General features: G+C 48.8%; 1 protein-coding gene across 1 annotated transcript in view; it reads left to right on the forward strand.

Moving 5' to 3' along the window:
* The first annotated feature begins 966 nt into the window (after positions 1-966).
* The window catches only part of znf423 (zinc finger protein 423), a 101,203-nt gene continuing 84,254 nt past the window's right edge, over positions 967-17,915 (forward strand). The window contains exons 1-2 of the mRNA XM_084672923.1: positions 967-1,925; positions 16,335-16,388. Of these exons, the coding sequence (XP_084529049.1) occupies positions 1,886-1,925; positions 16,335-16,388 (94 nt within the window). The 5' untranslated portion in view covers positions 967-1,885. The remainder of the gene's footprint in view (positions 1,926-16,334; positions 16,389-17,915) is intronic.

A 17,915-nucleotide genomic window follows, 5' to 3' on the forward strand; every position in this document is an offset into this window, starting at 1 on the left:
ATTCATGTCCCGACTGTCCTTGACCCTTAAGGAGCTTGTAATGTGGGCTATTTTCCTCCTTTGTATTTAAGGGAGACTAAGAGCCCACTGTGGAGAGCTTTCACCCTGGCGAGCCAGAGGCCGCTGCCTGGGACGCCGCGAGAGCTTTAAAAAGCCGGTCTCCAGGCGCGCACTCATTTCAGGGGGAGTTCAGACGGAGACAAGAGGGGCCCCCACCTCCATGGGGGGTCAATTTTAAAGGCCGCTCCGTCTCACGGTGGGGGGCAAGGCCCAATCTGCGGGACGACCCGCTGGTCAAGACAGGGAGCCCAGCAAGTTATCCATGACAACGCCTGAGCAGCTCAGCCACGGTCAGAGAGCATCGCACAGCGCTGGAGAGAAAAGAACAAAGCGCCATGTGATTATAAATATGTTTTCCCCCCTTGGTTTCTGTTGGAAACATGCACTTTTTACTGGATATGAAGGGTGGTCTAAAGAATAGCCTTCATGCCTTCTTACAGTCCTTAAGTTGTGACCCAAGTTCCATGTGTCACCCTGAATCGTCAATTTCCAGATCAAAGACGCAAAAGAGGATAGACCCTCTGAAATCATCGCTCAAGTTATTTCTGCCAATTTGTCTAGGCTGATTATGTTTTGTTTGGTCTGATTAAAGCCTATGTATTCGGACATTTTATAGTGTATGACGGATTAAATAGCATATATGCCAATAGTTATCCAATGGCCAGAAATATAATGATACCATACCATTATGAACCGTGGGTAGTTTAATGTGAGCCCGGTGTCCCTCTATGGCCAGCCATAGAATATAATAAGTGGCGGAAGGAAAAGAGACTGAACAAGAATCCAGTCCGTATTTTTCTTGCTCAATGTAGAGTTCCTCGAAGCTCCATGTTTTGTCCCCGATCTGTGCTCCAAGTTAAGCTGTAGTTTCCATGGCTGACCATGGCTCGGTGCTGTTGGCTCTCTCTGTCTGCTCAACCCAGGCTGTGCGGAGCTCCCTGCGGGATCAGAGCGCTCCCCCGCCGGGACCCTACTCTCACATCCTCCTGCTGGGACACGGCTACATTTCCAGCCAAGCCTGGCTTTATTATGTGTGTCTGCGCTGCAGCCCCGCCAGCAGTCGGATCGGGAGGCGGAGGGAGGACCAGAGTCAGGACAAAGAAAAAGGGAGAAAGAGGCTAGCGACCGCAAACATTTCACTGTTTATAGGAATTAAAAATTGAGGAGATATAAATACAGGAATTCCCTAAGGGGTGAACACGCTGGGTAAGGTTCTATTGCCCATGCCACCTTCTGTAAAATAACGGACGCAAGAAGGGTCGCGGTGTTCACAAGAATCGCTGAGAAAAGAGACTTCTAGTTCCGATAACGGCACCAAAAATCTCAAGACGAAGACAGGAGAATACAAGGAAAAACGGCAAGCTCGATTCAACATCATTCTTATCAAGATAATCATATTATTAGGACCTATTGACACCTTCCGTAGTACCGACCAGGTGTTGCCGCATGGCTGTCAATCCGGCTTCGCCTGCCCCTTGAAACTCGGACTCTGTAGCCCACCGATAAAGTCCCGCTGTCGCTCGCGCGTGAAAGCGCGTCAAAGGAACAAAAGAGCATATAGGCACGCTTTATGTCAAACGACAAGTTATTCCTTTAATTCTACAGGTTGGGTCCAGCCGTTGAAGTATCCGGGCGATTTTCACCTCAAACATATCTGGACTACTGTCTGTCAGCGACTGAAGTTGCCGCATTGCAACAGGCAGAATAAGTGGGGGAAAATAAGAATTGAAGTATCCAGCTGTATGAACGAGAACAAGGCATACGAGATCAATAGGCAAGATTGAAGCAAAATTTTGCAAAATACTGAAGGCCTATCTACTCGGACATGTCGAGACGAAAACAGGCTAAACCGCGCTCCGTAAAAGGTAGGCAATGTGATTTTTTGTAACTGAGAGACGGGGACAAACTCACGAGTAGAACTATGACCAATGAGATACCATGGGTAAATGTGGCGGGTACTGTGAAATTCAAAAATAAAATATCACTTTTATTAGGTCTTTATTAAAGTCACACTATGGAACGTAACACAAATAGCAGAGCCAATTTATCCAACAATTAGTTTCAGTAAATTGATAGCTAATTGCTCGCAATCAGCGCATGGTCATCAGGTGCTCTGCATTTAGTTTAATTATTAATTTCGGTTTAACTGCGGCTGTTATGTAGTTGGAAACATGAAGTTGATGCATGAATCCCGTGCTCAGTATAAACTACTGTACTGTAGCCTACTTGATAGATGAGCACTATTCTTTTAAACACCGTCTCCATGTTTCCCCCTTGTTGATGTTCAGAGGCAATACCCTATTTTGTGTTATTGTTGTACGAAGTTATTTAAGTTGAAGTGAATTCATTTTTTCGTAGACTTGACGGCAGCATGTAGACAGTGGAAGATGATGCTTGGCATTGGGGGCACTTGGCCCCAAATTCTGCTCTATAGATACCAGATGGGCAAGGGGCTGACCATGTGGTCCACAGTCATCACCCCTCCCCCATGTAGGCGAGACGAAGCTGGTCTGGCTCTGGTTATGGTCACATATGCAACTGTTCTATCTCTTAAAACATATGTCTTCAAAGATGAGGTTGGTTTTCCAAAACGACTGGCAGGGTATATGGCTCGCCAATGCTCACTGCCATGCCTGGCTATGGGCAGGTACACACACTGTACACTACCGTGATGAAAGCATGGAATGACAATTATTCTAGTAGCCTATTGATTTTATTTGTATAGGTAAATACAAATGCATTTAGTTCATTGATGAAATGACTCTGATTTGTGTCTACCACCAATTCTACCTAGCTTGATGTCACACCATTTTTACAGGCTTGGGTAATTCAACAGTTTGTAATGGTGATCAAGTGGATCAAGGCACATCCAGGACTGAAAACATCACGTATTACAAGTAGCTGATTTTTATGGGTCTAATCTTGTCCTCCTGTATCCAGCGTTTGAGAGTGCCCGCCAGCCAGCAGCCTCTAGCTTGAGAGTTAGGATAAACAAAGCTGATACAAACTCAGTCAGTGGTGCGGGGCGGCCAGTGGCTTGATCTACGTGTAACTAAGACGTGTTTCTGTGTGTCTGTGCTGCTATCTCCTCTCCGCACCTTGCCCTCTGACTGGCACGACCGAGCATCGGGAGGGAGCGGGGCAGCGGAGTGGCACAAGGGCGGGCAGCCGCCGGGGGATTATCCGTGTTTTCATGTCCTCACGTCTCTCACCTGCTCACTCAACTCTAAACACAACCCGCTAGCGCCAGTGCCGACAAGCCCTGCAAAATGTTTTATTTATTCCTCTTTTGTAACACACCGACTGTCAGCCATGTAGACATGTTCGCAATAGAGTGAGGGTGAAAGAGAGAAGGAAGATTTGAGGGGTCCGTTCTTGTGATAACCATCAGTTTAGAGTGGGGAATTTTCTAATTGCAGATAGTTAATTGAAGTTGTTAACGGTTATATGATTGGCTGCCTTACAGGCTGAGGGGTGAGAGGAGGAGGCGAGCGGTTCTTATCAAAATATTATTTCTCTCGATTAATCCCTTTTTAATGTGTGTCTTTGCTCGGAGAGCCTGGCCGGGGCATTACCGTCTCATATCTCCCACGTCCCCTCGAGTGTTTCATGCATTATGTAGTGATGATTATTACTTAATTACACATTAATAAATCCGCTTCATTTGCAGGACATTAAGCGGGAACGAGTGCACATGACAGGGAGGGAGCGTTAGAGCACTTATTTCTCTTTATTCACCGTGTTGCTAACTGTCAATCAAATTGAACTAAAACCTTTAACCTTTCTAGAGAGCGAGAGAGAGGTTAGAAGAAGGCTCATCTTGAGCATAATTTTTTTCTGACCCTGAATTTTGGGGTTAATGGCAATTTCCACCCCAATCGACCCCCCCTCTTCTCCTCTCCCTCCTTTTCTTCCTTGTATCCATGCACATTCCACCAGTAATGTCATGATCCATATGTCTAGTTTACTCTATTCCAGTCCTAGAAGTGTAGTTATACACATTTAATTCACAATGTAGTCCTACACTTTAGAGATAGATCTATTTTTCTTTCTTTGAAGAATTTCACATTTTGGATAAATTACATTGTTGCAATGAGGCCAACCATATGTTTTAGAATCTGAATACTATTTGGTACACTGAATTATTGAACACATCAAGTCATTTTTCATGGGTTAACGTGGGTTAATGTGTGTGTGTGTGTGTCTAATGCTTTACATCTTTTTACCTTTTCCAAGCCCATATGGTATTGACGTTAGATGTGTTTTATTGTCACTTTAGCCCAGGGACAGCTTCATTGGTCAGCTGGCTCCTGTAAAACAGGGAAGTGAGATACCACAGGTCCCTCTGAGTGTGTGTTTTTCTGTTTGTAGTTCGTATATTTGTGCAGGATGAGAGATTAAATATCCCTACCTGTGTTAACTTGTTGTTATCATAGTTTGATCCCTGGCACCAATATTACAATTGTAGATGGTATTTGAGCACATGCATGAACAACATGACCTGACTTTATTGCATCTTCAGTGCACATAACTGATGGTGTAATGGGAGGTGGACATCAATTAATGTTTCTGAAACAGTTTCAAAGACTGCTCAGTAGGTGGGAATGTTCAGTCATTAATATCTGAAGGTATTTAATAATTGTGATTGGTCATTTTAGAATCACAGCAAGGTGTTAGTTTGTATGGAACCTTGAATTCCACGGACTCTGAACAGAAAAAAATTGAACAATAATACACACACACACACACACACATACACACGCTGGCTCCTCAGAAAGGTGATACAAAATCTGTTTAAAGTGTACAGTAGTTCTGGTATTAGAGTGAGTGGAATGGACAACATTGGCCATTGTAATAGAATTGAGTGTGATGTGATGAAGACCTTATTGTTTCATAGATAGACTTCATGTGGAGGATAGCTCCACAGTGGTCCTGTGTGGTGTATACATGTGTGCTTCTGCTCTAATGTGTGTGGGTGTGTATCTCAACTATTGTGATTGTGTGTGTGTGTGTGCCCAGGGTGAGCTCCCTGGTGGGGAGTGTGTGTGCCAGTGACAACTCCTTATCAGCAGCCAGCCTGCTAGTGTGTGTGTGTGGATCTGTCTTAATGGAGAGGCTCAGTGCCGGGCTGTGCCATGGTACCAGCTTAGCACCCAGCTTTATCACCACTCTGGGCTCACAGGTCCGGAACCGGGGCCCGCTCAGGAACCTAGCTTGCCCCGCTCCGCTCTGAGTAGCTTTCTAAAGAGAAGACGGCACTGGGGTGACTGTTGTTGTTGTTCTCTCTCTCTCTCTCTCTCTCTCTCTCTCTCTCTCTCTCTTTTCTCTCTCACACACACACACACACACACACACACCCTAGGCCTGCCAACCCCAGCCCCCTACCAGGCCTTCCCTGTGGAGTGTGTCCCTCTAAGTTCCTCTCTCTCAAACTCTGATTGTGTGACTGCTGCATCAGTCAGATTAAAATGTGTTGGAACAATGCAGCCAGAAGCAGGGCTCAGAAACGCGCTCCTTCCTTCCTGTCCTGGGTTCATGGTTTACACTGTGTGGAAGAAGCTCCCGGAGACACTGTCTTTCTATACGCTTATACCAGCAGATGTGACAAGATTCTACTTATACAAATTGTTTCTTCTTGGATGCTCCTTGGTGTAGAATAGTTTTCGGTTGTTCATTGTAGCTGAGCAGTCACATACTGCAGCCATAAACGTTGTGTTACAGTTTTTTTTTTTTTACAGCCATAACTGTAGATCTTTGCAAGGTAACAAGCTGTGATACCTACAGCTATAGCTGTATGAAACCCCTGGTAACAACCAAAGTTCTGTACAGTAAACCACTGAGCAAGGTGACAGACCTGACAACCCGAGGCTGGGCTGGGGTAGAGTGGCGGTAATGGCTTCGCTGTGTAAATGTCAGTGCCTCAAGCATGTCTGTGGAGAGTGTGTGTGTGTTTGTAAGTAGGTCTGTTTGTGTATGTGTGTGTTTGACATGAGTGAGAGGCAGCAGGGCTGCAGCTACCGTAGCTCTGATGCAAACTTTGACCCCAGCCAAAGCAAGTAGCATGAATCCATTCAAGTGCAAAAGAGCCGAACATACGCAACACTATAACGTGTATATCTACTTCCTAGAGCCTAGCAGACCTAGACCTCCATCTCAGTTTCCTTCCTCTCTCAAATTCTCTCACCTCCTGTCATGCTTTTCTGTCTTCTTCCCCTTTCGCTCTCTGCCCTTCCATCATCCACTTCTCCTCCCTCCTCTGGTCCTGTGGTCATCCTCCTCTGGCCCCCCCAGGCTGCCTTTCTGCAGCCCCTCCACCCCCCAGCCCCGCTACCCCTTTAGTAGCCCAGCCTGGTCAGGCCAGCCCCCCATATCCCCTCCCTCTGTGGGCCGTACATTAAACATAAGCGGTGGGGGCAATTAAGAGCCCCTCACCACACCTGGTTGATGCATATATTTATTGGGCAGCCTCCCCCTCTGCTGGCCCAGCATCCCCCGGCCCAGCCCAGCTCAGCCCAGCTCCCTCACATCCCATGATTAAAGGGGGGTTTGTAGGATCGGCGGGCTGGGGGGAGGGGGGGAGAGAGAGAAAGAGAGTGTGCTGCTGGTGAAGTAATTAATGAATAGTTCTGGTCTTGAGTTGACCCCCTTTGACCCCTGCCACCAGGCCTGACGGGGTCTCTGTGCTGGTCATTCTTTTAGATCTAGTTGCTAGTGGTAGACTTACTTGCTACCGTAGATGAGGTGAAACTGTTAGCTAGCCACTTGCAGCTAGGTGTTGTCTAATTAGCAGGGCTAGGAGCTAGGTGCTAGGCTGGCCTTGGGTCCTAGACAGTTCTGCCTTCCAGACCTGGGTTAAAAGTTGAAGATGCCTTCACAAATACTTTAGAAGGACAGAATCTGTTTAGTCTTGATGCATTGTATCCTTGAAAAGCCTCTTTGCCTGAGTGAAGGTCTCAGTTAATGCAGTTGTGGTATAGAACATGTCTATGGGAGCCTCATTCTCTGGAGTTCCACTGATTTAAATATATTTGTTTTTTCATGTAAGCGGCTAGCTGGTTGTTGTAGCATCTCCATACGGCATGCTAGCCAGTCTCCATGTCTTTATCCCAGGCCCATTACGTTGCAGTGTTCAGCTAACTCAGAATTAGCCTTTTATTGTAATTACTTCCTCTTCTTAACACAGCCCTCTTCTCACCCTCTGACTAGCACTGGTCCTTGATGTTGGAAGTCAGTCAGCCGGGGTTTCTCTGATTTCTTTTCATTCAGCTCTTCTCTTCTGTGCAGAGGCGAGTACCCCCCGCAGGGCTCTGAATAATACGCCTGGTGAACACTGAGCTGAGGGGGAACCAATAATTAAAGTTGCTCTCAAATTCAGGCCATAGAGGATATAAAAAAAGAAAGAAAATCAAGAGATTCACAAATGTTTATTTACAAAGTGTTTAGGTGTTTTTAGCTGTGATGGAAGAAAATGGCACGTAAGGTGTTGTCTTTGATCAACACTGCATTGTGAGGTGGAGCTATTTACAGATACTGATCTCAAAGGGGAACAGGTGAAAGGTCTTGTGTTTGTCTCTCTTTATTTTTGTCTACGTCTTCCACTTTTGCCCCCTTTCTTACTCCTCGCGTGCCCTCAGGTTTCAAAGTCAGGTTGCTGGTTAGCATAAAGTCAGTGACAACTGTGGAAAGATGAAGAGAGGTGTTTGTAGATATCCATCCCATGATGGGCCAATCTGCAGAATCTAAACCCAAAATGGTTACGTCAAATCCATTTATGTACTTTACAGTGTAAATATTGTATAGTGCAGTTTTGTGGAAAGAGAACAAAACATCAGAGCGTATTTTGGCTACTGGTAGACCAGCCAGGAATAATAAGAATGATTGTGATGCTCATCCAACGATCTGAAAACATCAGTCAGAGTCTTGTGTTGGACTTGGCTGTGCTGAGATGTGCTGGACCGACGGGGAGGAGACAGGCCGAGAGGCCTGTCTTTTCTCTCCAGCGCTTTTCTCTCCCTTAATAAATGCTTTATGTCCCTATCAAACGTGCGAGGGAGGCAGAGAGAGAGAGAGGGAGAGGCAGCAGAAAGAGAATAGGAGATTGGGGTTGAGAAGAGAGTGAGGGCTTGGGGTATGGGAGAGTACTGGTGTGTTGGTCGATGGATCTTGAGGTTAAAAATGTAGAGGGTTTGGCCTGGTCTGTCTGGGTCTGCTTTGGCCTGCTCTGTTGATGGGCAGCCAAGGGAGTACCAACCTCTCTCCAAAACACGCAAGGTGTGTGTGTGTGTGTGTGTGTGTGTGTGTGTGTGTGTGTGTGTGTGTGTGTGTGTGTGTGTGTGTGTGTGTGTGTGTGTGTGTGTGTGTGTGTGTGTGTGTGTGTGTGTGTGTGTGTGTGTGTGTGTGTGGGGTGGGGGGGGGGGGGGTCCATCAGTCAGAGTCGTGATAGAGAGTAGGTAGTTTGTAGTTTTGAATGAATTTGTATCGAATGTAGTTACTTGTGTTCGGGCTAGGTTGGAGGACGGGACAATAGGCCTGGACCTGGATCTCCCAGAAGGCGCATGACAACTGTGTTAATCTGTCCTCCAGTGATGTGCCATCGTCACAGCTTCTCCACAAGCAGACAGGCCTCTCTAAAGCCTAATCAAGTCTGTATCAAACTAAGTAATGCCTTGGCGTGAAATTGGAATCTCAAGTCAAAAAGCACTCCCCAGCCTGTACTACAGGATAAGGCAATTAAAACTCCCCCTCCCTGGCAGCCCTGGGTCCTCACATGGGTGTGTGACTGTGTGCATGCGTATTGTTGTGTGTGTAGGCTTTTGAGTCTCTGGGGAACTGTGTGTGTGTGTGTTTAACTGCCGTCCTTGTCTCAGACTAGTGTCTTGTGGCTTTTATGGTTTTGGTTTCGTCCATGCATCCCTGTATTGTGTATGTGTCTGAAGGGGGGGGGGTATTGTTGGATCTGAGTAGATGGAAGAATTTGGTCTCCTAGCTCATTTATTTCTAGAAACTCTCCAGAGTCTCGGAACTCCTCTGAGGCCTCCTCCTCCCCTTTCCCATCTTCCTCCTCTTTCTGGTTCTCACCTTCCTCCTCTTCCTCCTCATCCATCTCCTCATCCTCGGTCGCCAGTGTCAAACTCAGGTGTGGGGTATGGCGTGTGCGTGCGCGCGCGCGTGCATGCGCGTTGCGAGGAATGAGACATTGGGAGGTGCAAGAGAGTGACGGACGGACGGATGGAGATCATCTCTGCCACCCTGCCCCCTCTCTTCAGGCTCTATCTGATGACATCAGAGCGCAGGGAGCGTGATCAGAGTGGCGTCCCCGGAGTGCTCTGCTGTGAACTTGTGTCACACTCGCTAACAGCGGGAGACCCGCCTGGTGATTTAATCATGTCTGCTTCTCTCCCTCTCCCCTCTCTCAGCCTGCGACTCTCTCTCTCTCTCTCTCTCTCTCTCTCTCTCTCTCTCTCTCTCTCTCTCTCTCTCTCTCTCTCTCTCTCTCTCTCTCTCTCTCTCTCTCTCTCTCTCTCTGTCTCTGTCTCTGTCTCTGTCTCTGTCTCTCTCTGTCTCTCTCTCTCTCTGTCTCTCTACCCCCCTCTCCCTCTTTCCTATTATATTGCCTCTGTATTTCTTCTTTATTTGGCTTTCTCTGTCTTCTTTCTCTCGCTTTCTTCCCATCCTCTTTGTTCTCGTACATCTCTCAGGTGTTTCCTCCTCTTGCTGGTGGTAGTTCTGTATTGAAAACCTTCCCCTCTTCCCTCTGACAGCTGAGGCGGATGATAAAAACAAATTTCAGATCAGAGGGCCTCTTTAGTCTTTGTCTGTGTTGCCTGCTCCTGAACATGACGGATTGGGTACTTTAGGGCACCGTGGTGTGTGTTTTTGTGTGCGTTCTGTACGTGTGTCGGTGAAATATGTAATTTGAGTGTTCCATTTTCACTTATTGTGTTTTTGTTGTGGTTTGATAAGAAGCTCTCTCGTGGTGTGTGTGTGTGTGTGTGTGCGTTTGTGTACTCTAGCTGTTGGGAGACAAAGGTAGTGCTGGCAGAGCAGAATGAAAAGGAAGAGGGAGAGTTGACACGACACCCTGGGCTTTCCTCAGCAAACGTCTGCTGACGACGAGAACTACAACACACACACACACACACATATATATATATATATATACATACATACAAACATGTGGTTAGTTGTTTTGTGTATCGAACACAACTTATCAAACTCGACTTTTTTGGGGGGAAGTGGGGGTGTGAGATGATGGAGAGACGGAGCGGGCGCAAGCAGACAGGAGGGAGCAGAGCTGGACCAGCCATGTTCTGCCGGGTTCCCCGTAGGGTTCCACCACCAAGGAACTGCCTCGGGAAACACAAAATGGAAAACACACAAGTGCTGTTACTGCTGCTGGCCACTCTTTCACACCCCTTCGCTCCCTCTCCCTTTCCTCTTGGTCTCTCATTTCTCCCTTGCTATCGTCTCTCTCTCTCTCTCTCTCGCTCTCGCTCTCGCTCTCTCTACCGCTTTTCTTTTTTTGTCTCCAGCCATCCACCCTAATGTCCTTCAGTCCACTAGCCTCCAGACCTATAAACTGTGTAGCAGCAGGGTTGAGTGGGTGTGTGGGGGTGGGGAGGGCGGGAGGGGTGGGTGTTCAGAGAGGAGGAGGGGTTCTGAGCAGCTGGACTGCTCAGCAGGATTTTGGACCAGCCTTGCCCTCTGTGATAGGGAGAGGGAGTGAAAGAAAGAGAGAGGGATGGAAACCTTAGGGACTCGTCAGGAAGGCTTTGTGTTGTTCTCTCTCTCTCCCTCTCATTCGCTCCCTGTCCTCTGTGTTTCTGGCGAGTGGTGCTGGGTTTGTGGTTTTAAGGCTGTTTTGTGCGTCAGGCAGGCAGAGCGGTTTCCTTGCTGATAAAAGTATTTGGTTAATCAGCTTCTGCCCCTGTCCCAGGGCTGTGCTGGGCTGGGCTAGGCTGGGGCTGGGAGGACAGTCCATTGAAGTTACAGTTCCCCAGGGGCGGGCTGGGGACGCAGATTGGCATCACGCTTAGCCAGTGGTGGCGCAGTGCTGTCCAGAGGGACAGGGAGGCCAGCCAATGGGACAGCCCCTCAGGATTAGATGGGTTATGGAGGCAAAGGGATGGGGGAAGGGGGGGGGGATGTCATATGCCTGGTCCCATTTAACAGGAATCATCAGGCCCCACCCTGTTGGGTCTGTGGCCAGTGTGTGATTGGTTGTGGTGACCCGTGGACTGCCCTCCAGGATGGATGTGTAGCATGTGATTGGTTGCGCTGACCCATTGGGGTGATATGGGACTCAGCAGCTCTCTCAGCCCATACTTCTTTTAGGCTGCAAAGTGGAACACTGGGAATTGTAGGCCCTGATATCGTGCCCAGGCTCTCGTTTGATGGCGCGGGGGGTGGAGGGGGAGTTGGGGGTGGGGGTTGTAATAGGAGGTTGTGGGGGTAGTTAGAGAAACAATAGAACATAGGGTTATTGTCAAGCGTTAACTGCAGAGGGGGTGGGGCATACTGTCGGAAGGAGATGGAAAGATGTAGCAAATACAGTAAAAGTGAAGAGATAGAGACAGGAGTGATTAATGATGGTCGGTTTGTAAATATTTGTTTACAATGGCAAGGTGTGCTGTCTGTGTGCCTGTGTTTGTATGTGGGTAATTATGTGGGATGACATATTTTCTCTCACACACACACACGCGCAGCGCACATGTGCGCGCGCACACAAAGCAGATTATTTAAAACAATGCATTTTCACAAGTAGAGACAGGACATATACAATTGTTTCAGCTGGCTAAAGTAGCTGGCTGCTCACTGGCTGCCGGTACAGTTCAGCTGAGGTGGTTGGATACAATGTTGAGGCCACATTTATGCTCAAATCTCTTCACTGGCACACCGTGTGTGTACACGAGCGTGTGTGTGTGTGTTTGGATGCAGCCAGCTGCAAGAATGAACATAACCAGAACTAATCCCAACCCTGTGGTGGTGTGTGTGTGTGTGTGTGTGTGCACATGCGCTTGTAGTGGTCTGTGGACGTAGTGCATGACTACACTTCTGTTTCCCCAGCAACTGCAGAGCAGTGCAAAGTGTTGGGGTTCTGGAAGGTGAGGGGCGTAAGTGGGATGGTGTGTGTGTGTGTGTGTGTGGGTAGTTTGGACACAGAGGGTCTTCATAGCTAGTACTATTGCTGTCTGGTAGCCCTGTTCTGTGCTTCTCTAGTCCTGTGGTTCTTCAGTTGTCTGGTTCTTCAGTCCTCTGGTCTATGGTTCTAGTGAGGCTGGCTCTGGGCTCTGCTCTGGGCTGCAGCTCACCCCTGCTGCTGGGGAGACTCCCTGGGGCTCCTCTGCAGTTTGGCTCTTAAAGAAACACACGCACGCACTCATCACACAAAGCACACAAACACACACTCACAAGAATTTGAATTCAAACATGGTACACATTTCCTCTACAACACACACACACACACACACACACACACATATTTAAATTCAAACACGTACACATTCCCTCAACAACACACACAGACACACTCTTTGCTCCCGGACCTACAAATGGGGGTGTACTAATAGCCTCCAGTGGGAGAGGACGGAGAGCAGGGTTTTATCCCTTAAGTGTAGAGGACTTAATCAGACAGAATGGCCGGGGGCCAGCAGCAGGACTCAGCCCCCCCTCCCCCTCTCCCCCTGGCCCCCCTGGCCCACCGTAGCCCCCCAGGCCAGGGGGAGGCTGGACAGGCAGCTCCACTCACATTAGGTATTCTGTATACGCTGCGGCTGCAGGCAGACAGGCTGCAGAGAAGCTAGGCCCAGGTGAGACCTCTCTACCACACTGGAGCCCTGGATTACTACCACCCCCCCCCCCTCCACACACACACACACATTTTCTAACACTACTGGGCTCTCTCACTAAGTCTAACGGTCTCTCAGTGTCTTTCTCCCTCTCTCCCCCCACATCCCCTCTCCCCCGCCATGTTCTGCAGTTGGCTGTATGCAGGTCTGGCTGACAGAAGCACACAGTCCGGTCTTTGATGTTTTACCTGTATAGTCTCTTTACTAATGTAAGGCTCTGTCCCTTGGGTGGGTTCCGACTGGAGCACAGTTGTGGTGGGCTTCTCTCCTACGTGGAGACTGTGTGTGTGTTTGTGTGTGTGTGTGTGTGGTGGAGTATGTGCCCTCAGGATTCCCAGCAGCACCCTGTTTGCTTTGTGTGGAGCTCATTGCTCTGTCTATGAGATTTAACCTCCTAATTTAAAACACTCACACACACACACACACACACACACACACGTGTACGTACATACTCATGCACACACTCCCTATGGGTTTAGGGGCTTTTGTCGAGTAAATTCACGCAAGCGTGTTTGTAATGTCGTTGAGCGCGGCTTGTTTGATCTCTACCCTCGTGCCATTCGCTGCGCCACAACATGGATTGCTGCCTTGCCGGCAGCAAGCTACTACCTTGGCTACATTAGTGTGTGTGTGTGCGCGTGCTTGTGTTTTTATGCATGTGTTCTTGTGTTTGTGTGTGTGGCTGTAATTTTGCAGCTTAGCACTGCTTAGCAGGGCCCTGAAATGCAAATAGCAGCATGCTCTCTCACCAGCAGAGCACCAATTAACAGAGGAGGAATTTCAATAATATAGAAATAAATTGTGTCAAGGAGTGTGTGTGTGTGTGTGTGTGTGTATTTGCGCTACTCTTGGGGGATATGAGTTTTTCCTCCTCTTAAATAATGGTTTAAAGGAAGAGAAATCGAGAAGAGTACGCCCCTGCAATGCTGCTAAACACTGTTAGCTCCCCTGGTGAAACCAGCTAACTGCTATTAGCCTATATTTGCCTAGTCTACTCACTAACATGTGCATTTCACCTTAGCCTTCTTAGTAACTACTGTGTATCTTACCTTGCTCTTCACACCAACTAGAGTACACTTTGCCCTTGTATTTGTGCTAACTAGTATAAACACCTTACCCCAGTCTTCACAAACCGATATACCATTTACCATAGTAGTTATACTCACTATATATGGTACAGTGTGCACTGTACCTTAGGAGTGTGTGGTGCGGGGGCGGGGGGATGTTGAGGGGACTGGAGGGGGTAGCAGGGGTCCCATTTGGTTTCTTGGACCTTGGTGTCAGTTTCCTACATCCCTCACTGCAGCTTTACAGTGTGTATGTTTTGGCACAGGCTGGTCAATGTGTGTGTGTGCGCGTGTAGGTATCCAAGGTAACATATTAAACAGGCTGTAATCATTAGACCACAGGTCCCATTCTGAGCGTTCTTATAGGTTTGGCTGTTACTGGGAGGATAGGCTAATGATGATGTCATATACACTCAGGGGGTTTCAACGCATACTGTGAACCTACTGTACACACTGAGTTTGCACACGGACTCACGCTCACACACAATCACCAAAGCATAATCAAAGAGACGCTGAATCTTTGCATCTATGTAAACGCTCACCCACCTCTCCCTTACACACAGGCCTGCCCACCCTCTCCCCACCCTCGTACCCCCTGCTGGCTGCAGGGTTCAGCCTAACGGTGCTCCACACACAAGGGAGACAGCGGAGGAAGTCTGCTTAGAAATAAATATCTACACTAGGCTAATGAAGCCGCTATTCCCAACAGACCCATCAGCAAACTGCTTTTATTAGACTGCTGGGCTCCTCTCTTTCTAATGCTCGCCCATTGTCTTTGTCTTGCTCTACTCCCCCCCCCCCCCCCCCAGCTTGTAGCTAACTTTCTGTTCCTTTGTCTGTTTCTCTCTCTGATCGGTACTCTCTCTCTTTTTACTCACTCCATGTGTGTGTGTGTCTCTGTGGCGCTCTGCTGTGTTTGGCTGGCTGGTTAGCGTGGTGTGAGGTCTGTGGGCCCTCAGTGGGTTCTGGTTCTGTTCATGCGGGGTTGAGAGGAGTGAAGGCCGGGTCTCGCTTTCAGTCTTGCCCCCAAAACCTCAAGCCCTCTCTCAGGGACACGTCTAGATCCCTCCCACCTGGCTCGGCCCGGCCCGGCCCGGCCTGGCCCGGCCCAGTCTACCCATGCCTTTTCTAGCTACATGCCTGTTCTACCCAAACCCGCCCACATGTGAACTTCTGTAGTGTAGTGCTGTAAACATGGGAGTTTTTTTTTAGGCAACAGGAAGTGGATGTTTATGAACCTAATCAGGTGCCTCCTCAGCTAGTTGGGCCTGTTGCTGCTCCTGTCTGTCTGGGAGCAGAGTGTTGGTGAAGAAGGACCCACGCTGTAACCCTGTGTGGGCGGCTGGGCTCTGCCACAGCCTACAGCCACGCTTGTTCATCTGAGGAGTTGGGAAGTGTGCGTGTGTGTGTTTTCACTGTGTGCTCTTGCCTGGGGGTTACCATAGAAGCCCCATCATAGGCTGTTTATGTGTGTTTGTCTAAAACACTACACCACCACCCACTACTCTCACCATCTCTGCTCCCATTTGACTCCCTTTATCTTTGCCTGCCATCTCTCTTGCTTCCACCATCCTCTCCTCCCTCCTTTTAACCTTTCTTTCTCTCTCTTTCTCTCGAGCTCCGTCATCTCTCTCTCGCCCATCTCTCCTCTCATTCACCTCTCTCTCCTCTTCTGGGACAGTCAGCCACAGTCCATTTGGTTCTGTTTCTGGGTGTGGGCAGGTTCTTACAGGCCAGCTCACACCAGGCCCAGCTCCTGGCACACCAACATGCATAAAAACAAATGAAAACAGTCTGCTGTTGCCCTTGGACTACTCACCACACACACACACACACACACACACACACACAGACACACACCTGGCTCATAATTGTTTTCAAGCTTCAGAGACTATATTTTCTTATCTATCTTTTAATAAAGCTACAGTCTTATTTACAATGAGTTGTTTTTCTCACTCCTATTGGTTAGTCCTTGGACCATACCACATTCCCCAAGGGGGTTTGAAGGGGGGGAGGAAGTCCTCATTGTGTCCTGACTCTTGCCATTTCCTGTTAGTGTGCCAGTGGGGCTTCCTTCCTGTGTGCCCAGGAAGTGCTCCATCACACATTCCTGCTCTGATCTGTGTTGTTGTTCTACCTGTTTGGCACCTTTCAGATTAGTATGTAAAAAAAAAAAAAAAAAAAAAGACGCAAACACCCACACTTTGCACGCATGCAAACAGCCTAGCTAACAATAAAATGGGTCTACTTTTCTTGGAGGTTTTCTTGCAGTTGAAAGATAAAACAAATGACTTCTCATTGGATCATAAGTAGATATCGTTATCTCCATGTGATGTTCTCTCTCTCTCTCTTTCTCCAGCGGTGGACGAAGGCGAGGCCTCAGAGTGCTGGGACTCATCCACCATAGACACAGGTATGTACCACACACACACACAAACACACACACACACTACCATGAAATCTCTAATATCAATTCCACATGGTCTATAATGGTCAGGTCTGAGCTGGAGAAGGGGGGGGGGGGAGGAGCAGGTATAGAATTAAAGATGGATTTATAGTAGAAAGAAGGAGATATATTCATGGAGCGGTGTGCGGGAGGGATAAATACCGGGATTGGAGAAGTGAAAAAAAAGAATGGGGAGAGAAACGCAAAGAAAAGATGTAGGAGTTGAGTTGTGGTAAACCAGGGAGGGAGAGACGAAGGAAGAGGGAGGGAAGGAGAGTGATGAGGGGGGGAGGTAAGGAGAGAGATGAGGGAGGGAGGGAGGCAGAGGGAGATGGGGGAGTTGTGGAGGGGTTTCACAGTCCTCAGGAGGCTGATGTCCTTGCAGTTCTCTGGAGTTCCCATCCTGCCGCTGGGTTTAGGGGTTTCACTGAATCAACCTCCCTCTCCCTGCACTCATTCCACCCATCCCACAAACTCCATCTGCCCTCCTCTATCCACCATCATCCCCCTCCCCTGACAGTCGCAGTACTGGACAGCAGAGCTGTATACAGCAGAGTGACTACACCTCCTATGGGTTACCACTGAAACCCACCTCATGAGTTTGACCCTCACGGAGATCACGTGTGCAGCTAGAGGATCAGACATGACATGACATGGTAACAGTGCACCGTCGACGGGCCCGTTCACCAGACCCACGGTTTCGTGCAGGAACCCTGCAGCCTCTGCTCCAGTGCGAACTCTGACAGGAGGCTCGTATAGATAAGAGAGTGCTGAATGTTCTCTATCTACGCAGGGAGCTCTCTGCCCTCCTTCCCTCCCTCCCTCGCTCAGCTCCTCAGGGAGGGGGGGTTGGAAAGTGTGGCCCTGGGGGTGGGATGACGTGTGCCCCCCCCCTCCCCCTTCCTTCCTCCCAGCCTTTCCAACCTCCCCTACCACCCAGGGCTCTAAGGGAGGGGGGGGGGTGCTTGTGTGTGTTAGTGTGCAGTTGTGTGTGTGTGTGTGTGTGTGTGTGTGTTTGCGCTGGGTGCGGGAGGGGGTTGCTGAGTGAGGTCCTGTGTGGCTGGGAGAATTGCTGTGTGTGTCAGATCCAGCAGGAAGGGGAGTCCCTGGGCTCTCACTCGACTGGCTGTGCTCTCTACCTCCTCACCTCCTCCCCTCGCACGCGCACGTGCCCTCCCACACACATGCTCACACTCTCACCCGCTCGCGTCAGTCTCGTTCCCTCTGTGCTCTCCTGTCTGCTTCACCGCCCTACATTGTTGTTTCCCATCTTTCGGTCTCCTGTCTCTTTGTCTCTGTCTCACTGTCTCTCTCTCTCTCTCTGTCTTTCTCTCTCTCTGTCTCTCTCTCTCTCTCTCTCTCTCTCTCTCTCTCTCTCTCTCTCTCTCTCTCTCTCTCTCTCTCTCTCTCTCTCTCTCTCTCTCCTTCTGTCTCGGTCCCTCGCTCTTCTTCTTCTCCTCCCTCCCCCTCTCCGGTGTTTGTTTGTGCTCCTGT

Source organism: Hypomesus nipponensis, chromosome 14 (genome assembly GCF_054491055.1).
Source record: "Hypomesus nipponensis isolate SF chromosome 14, ASM5449105v1, whole genome shotgun sequence".
NCBI classification, from domain to species: Eukaryota; Metazoa; Chordata; class Actinopteri; order Osmeriformes; family Osmeridae; genus Hypomesus; species Hypomesus nipponensis.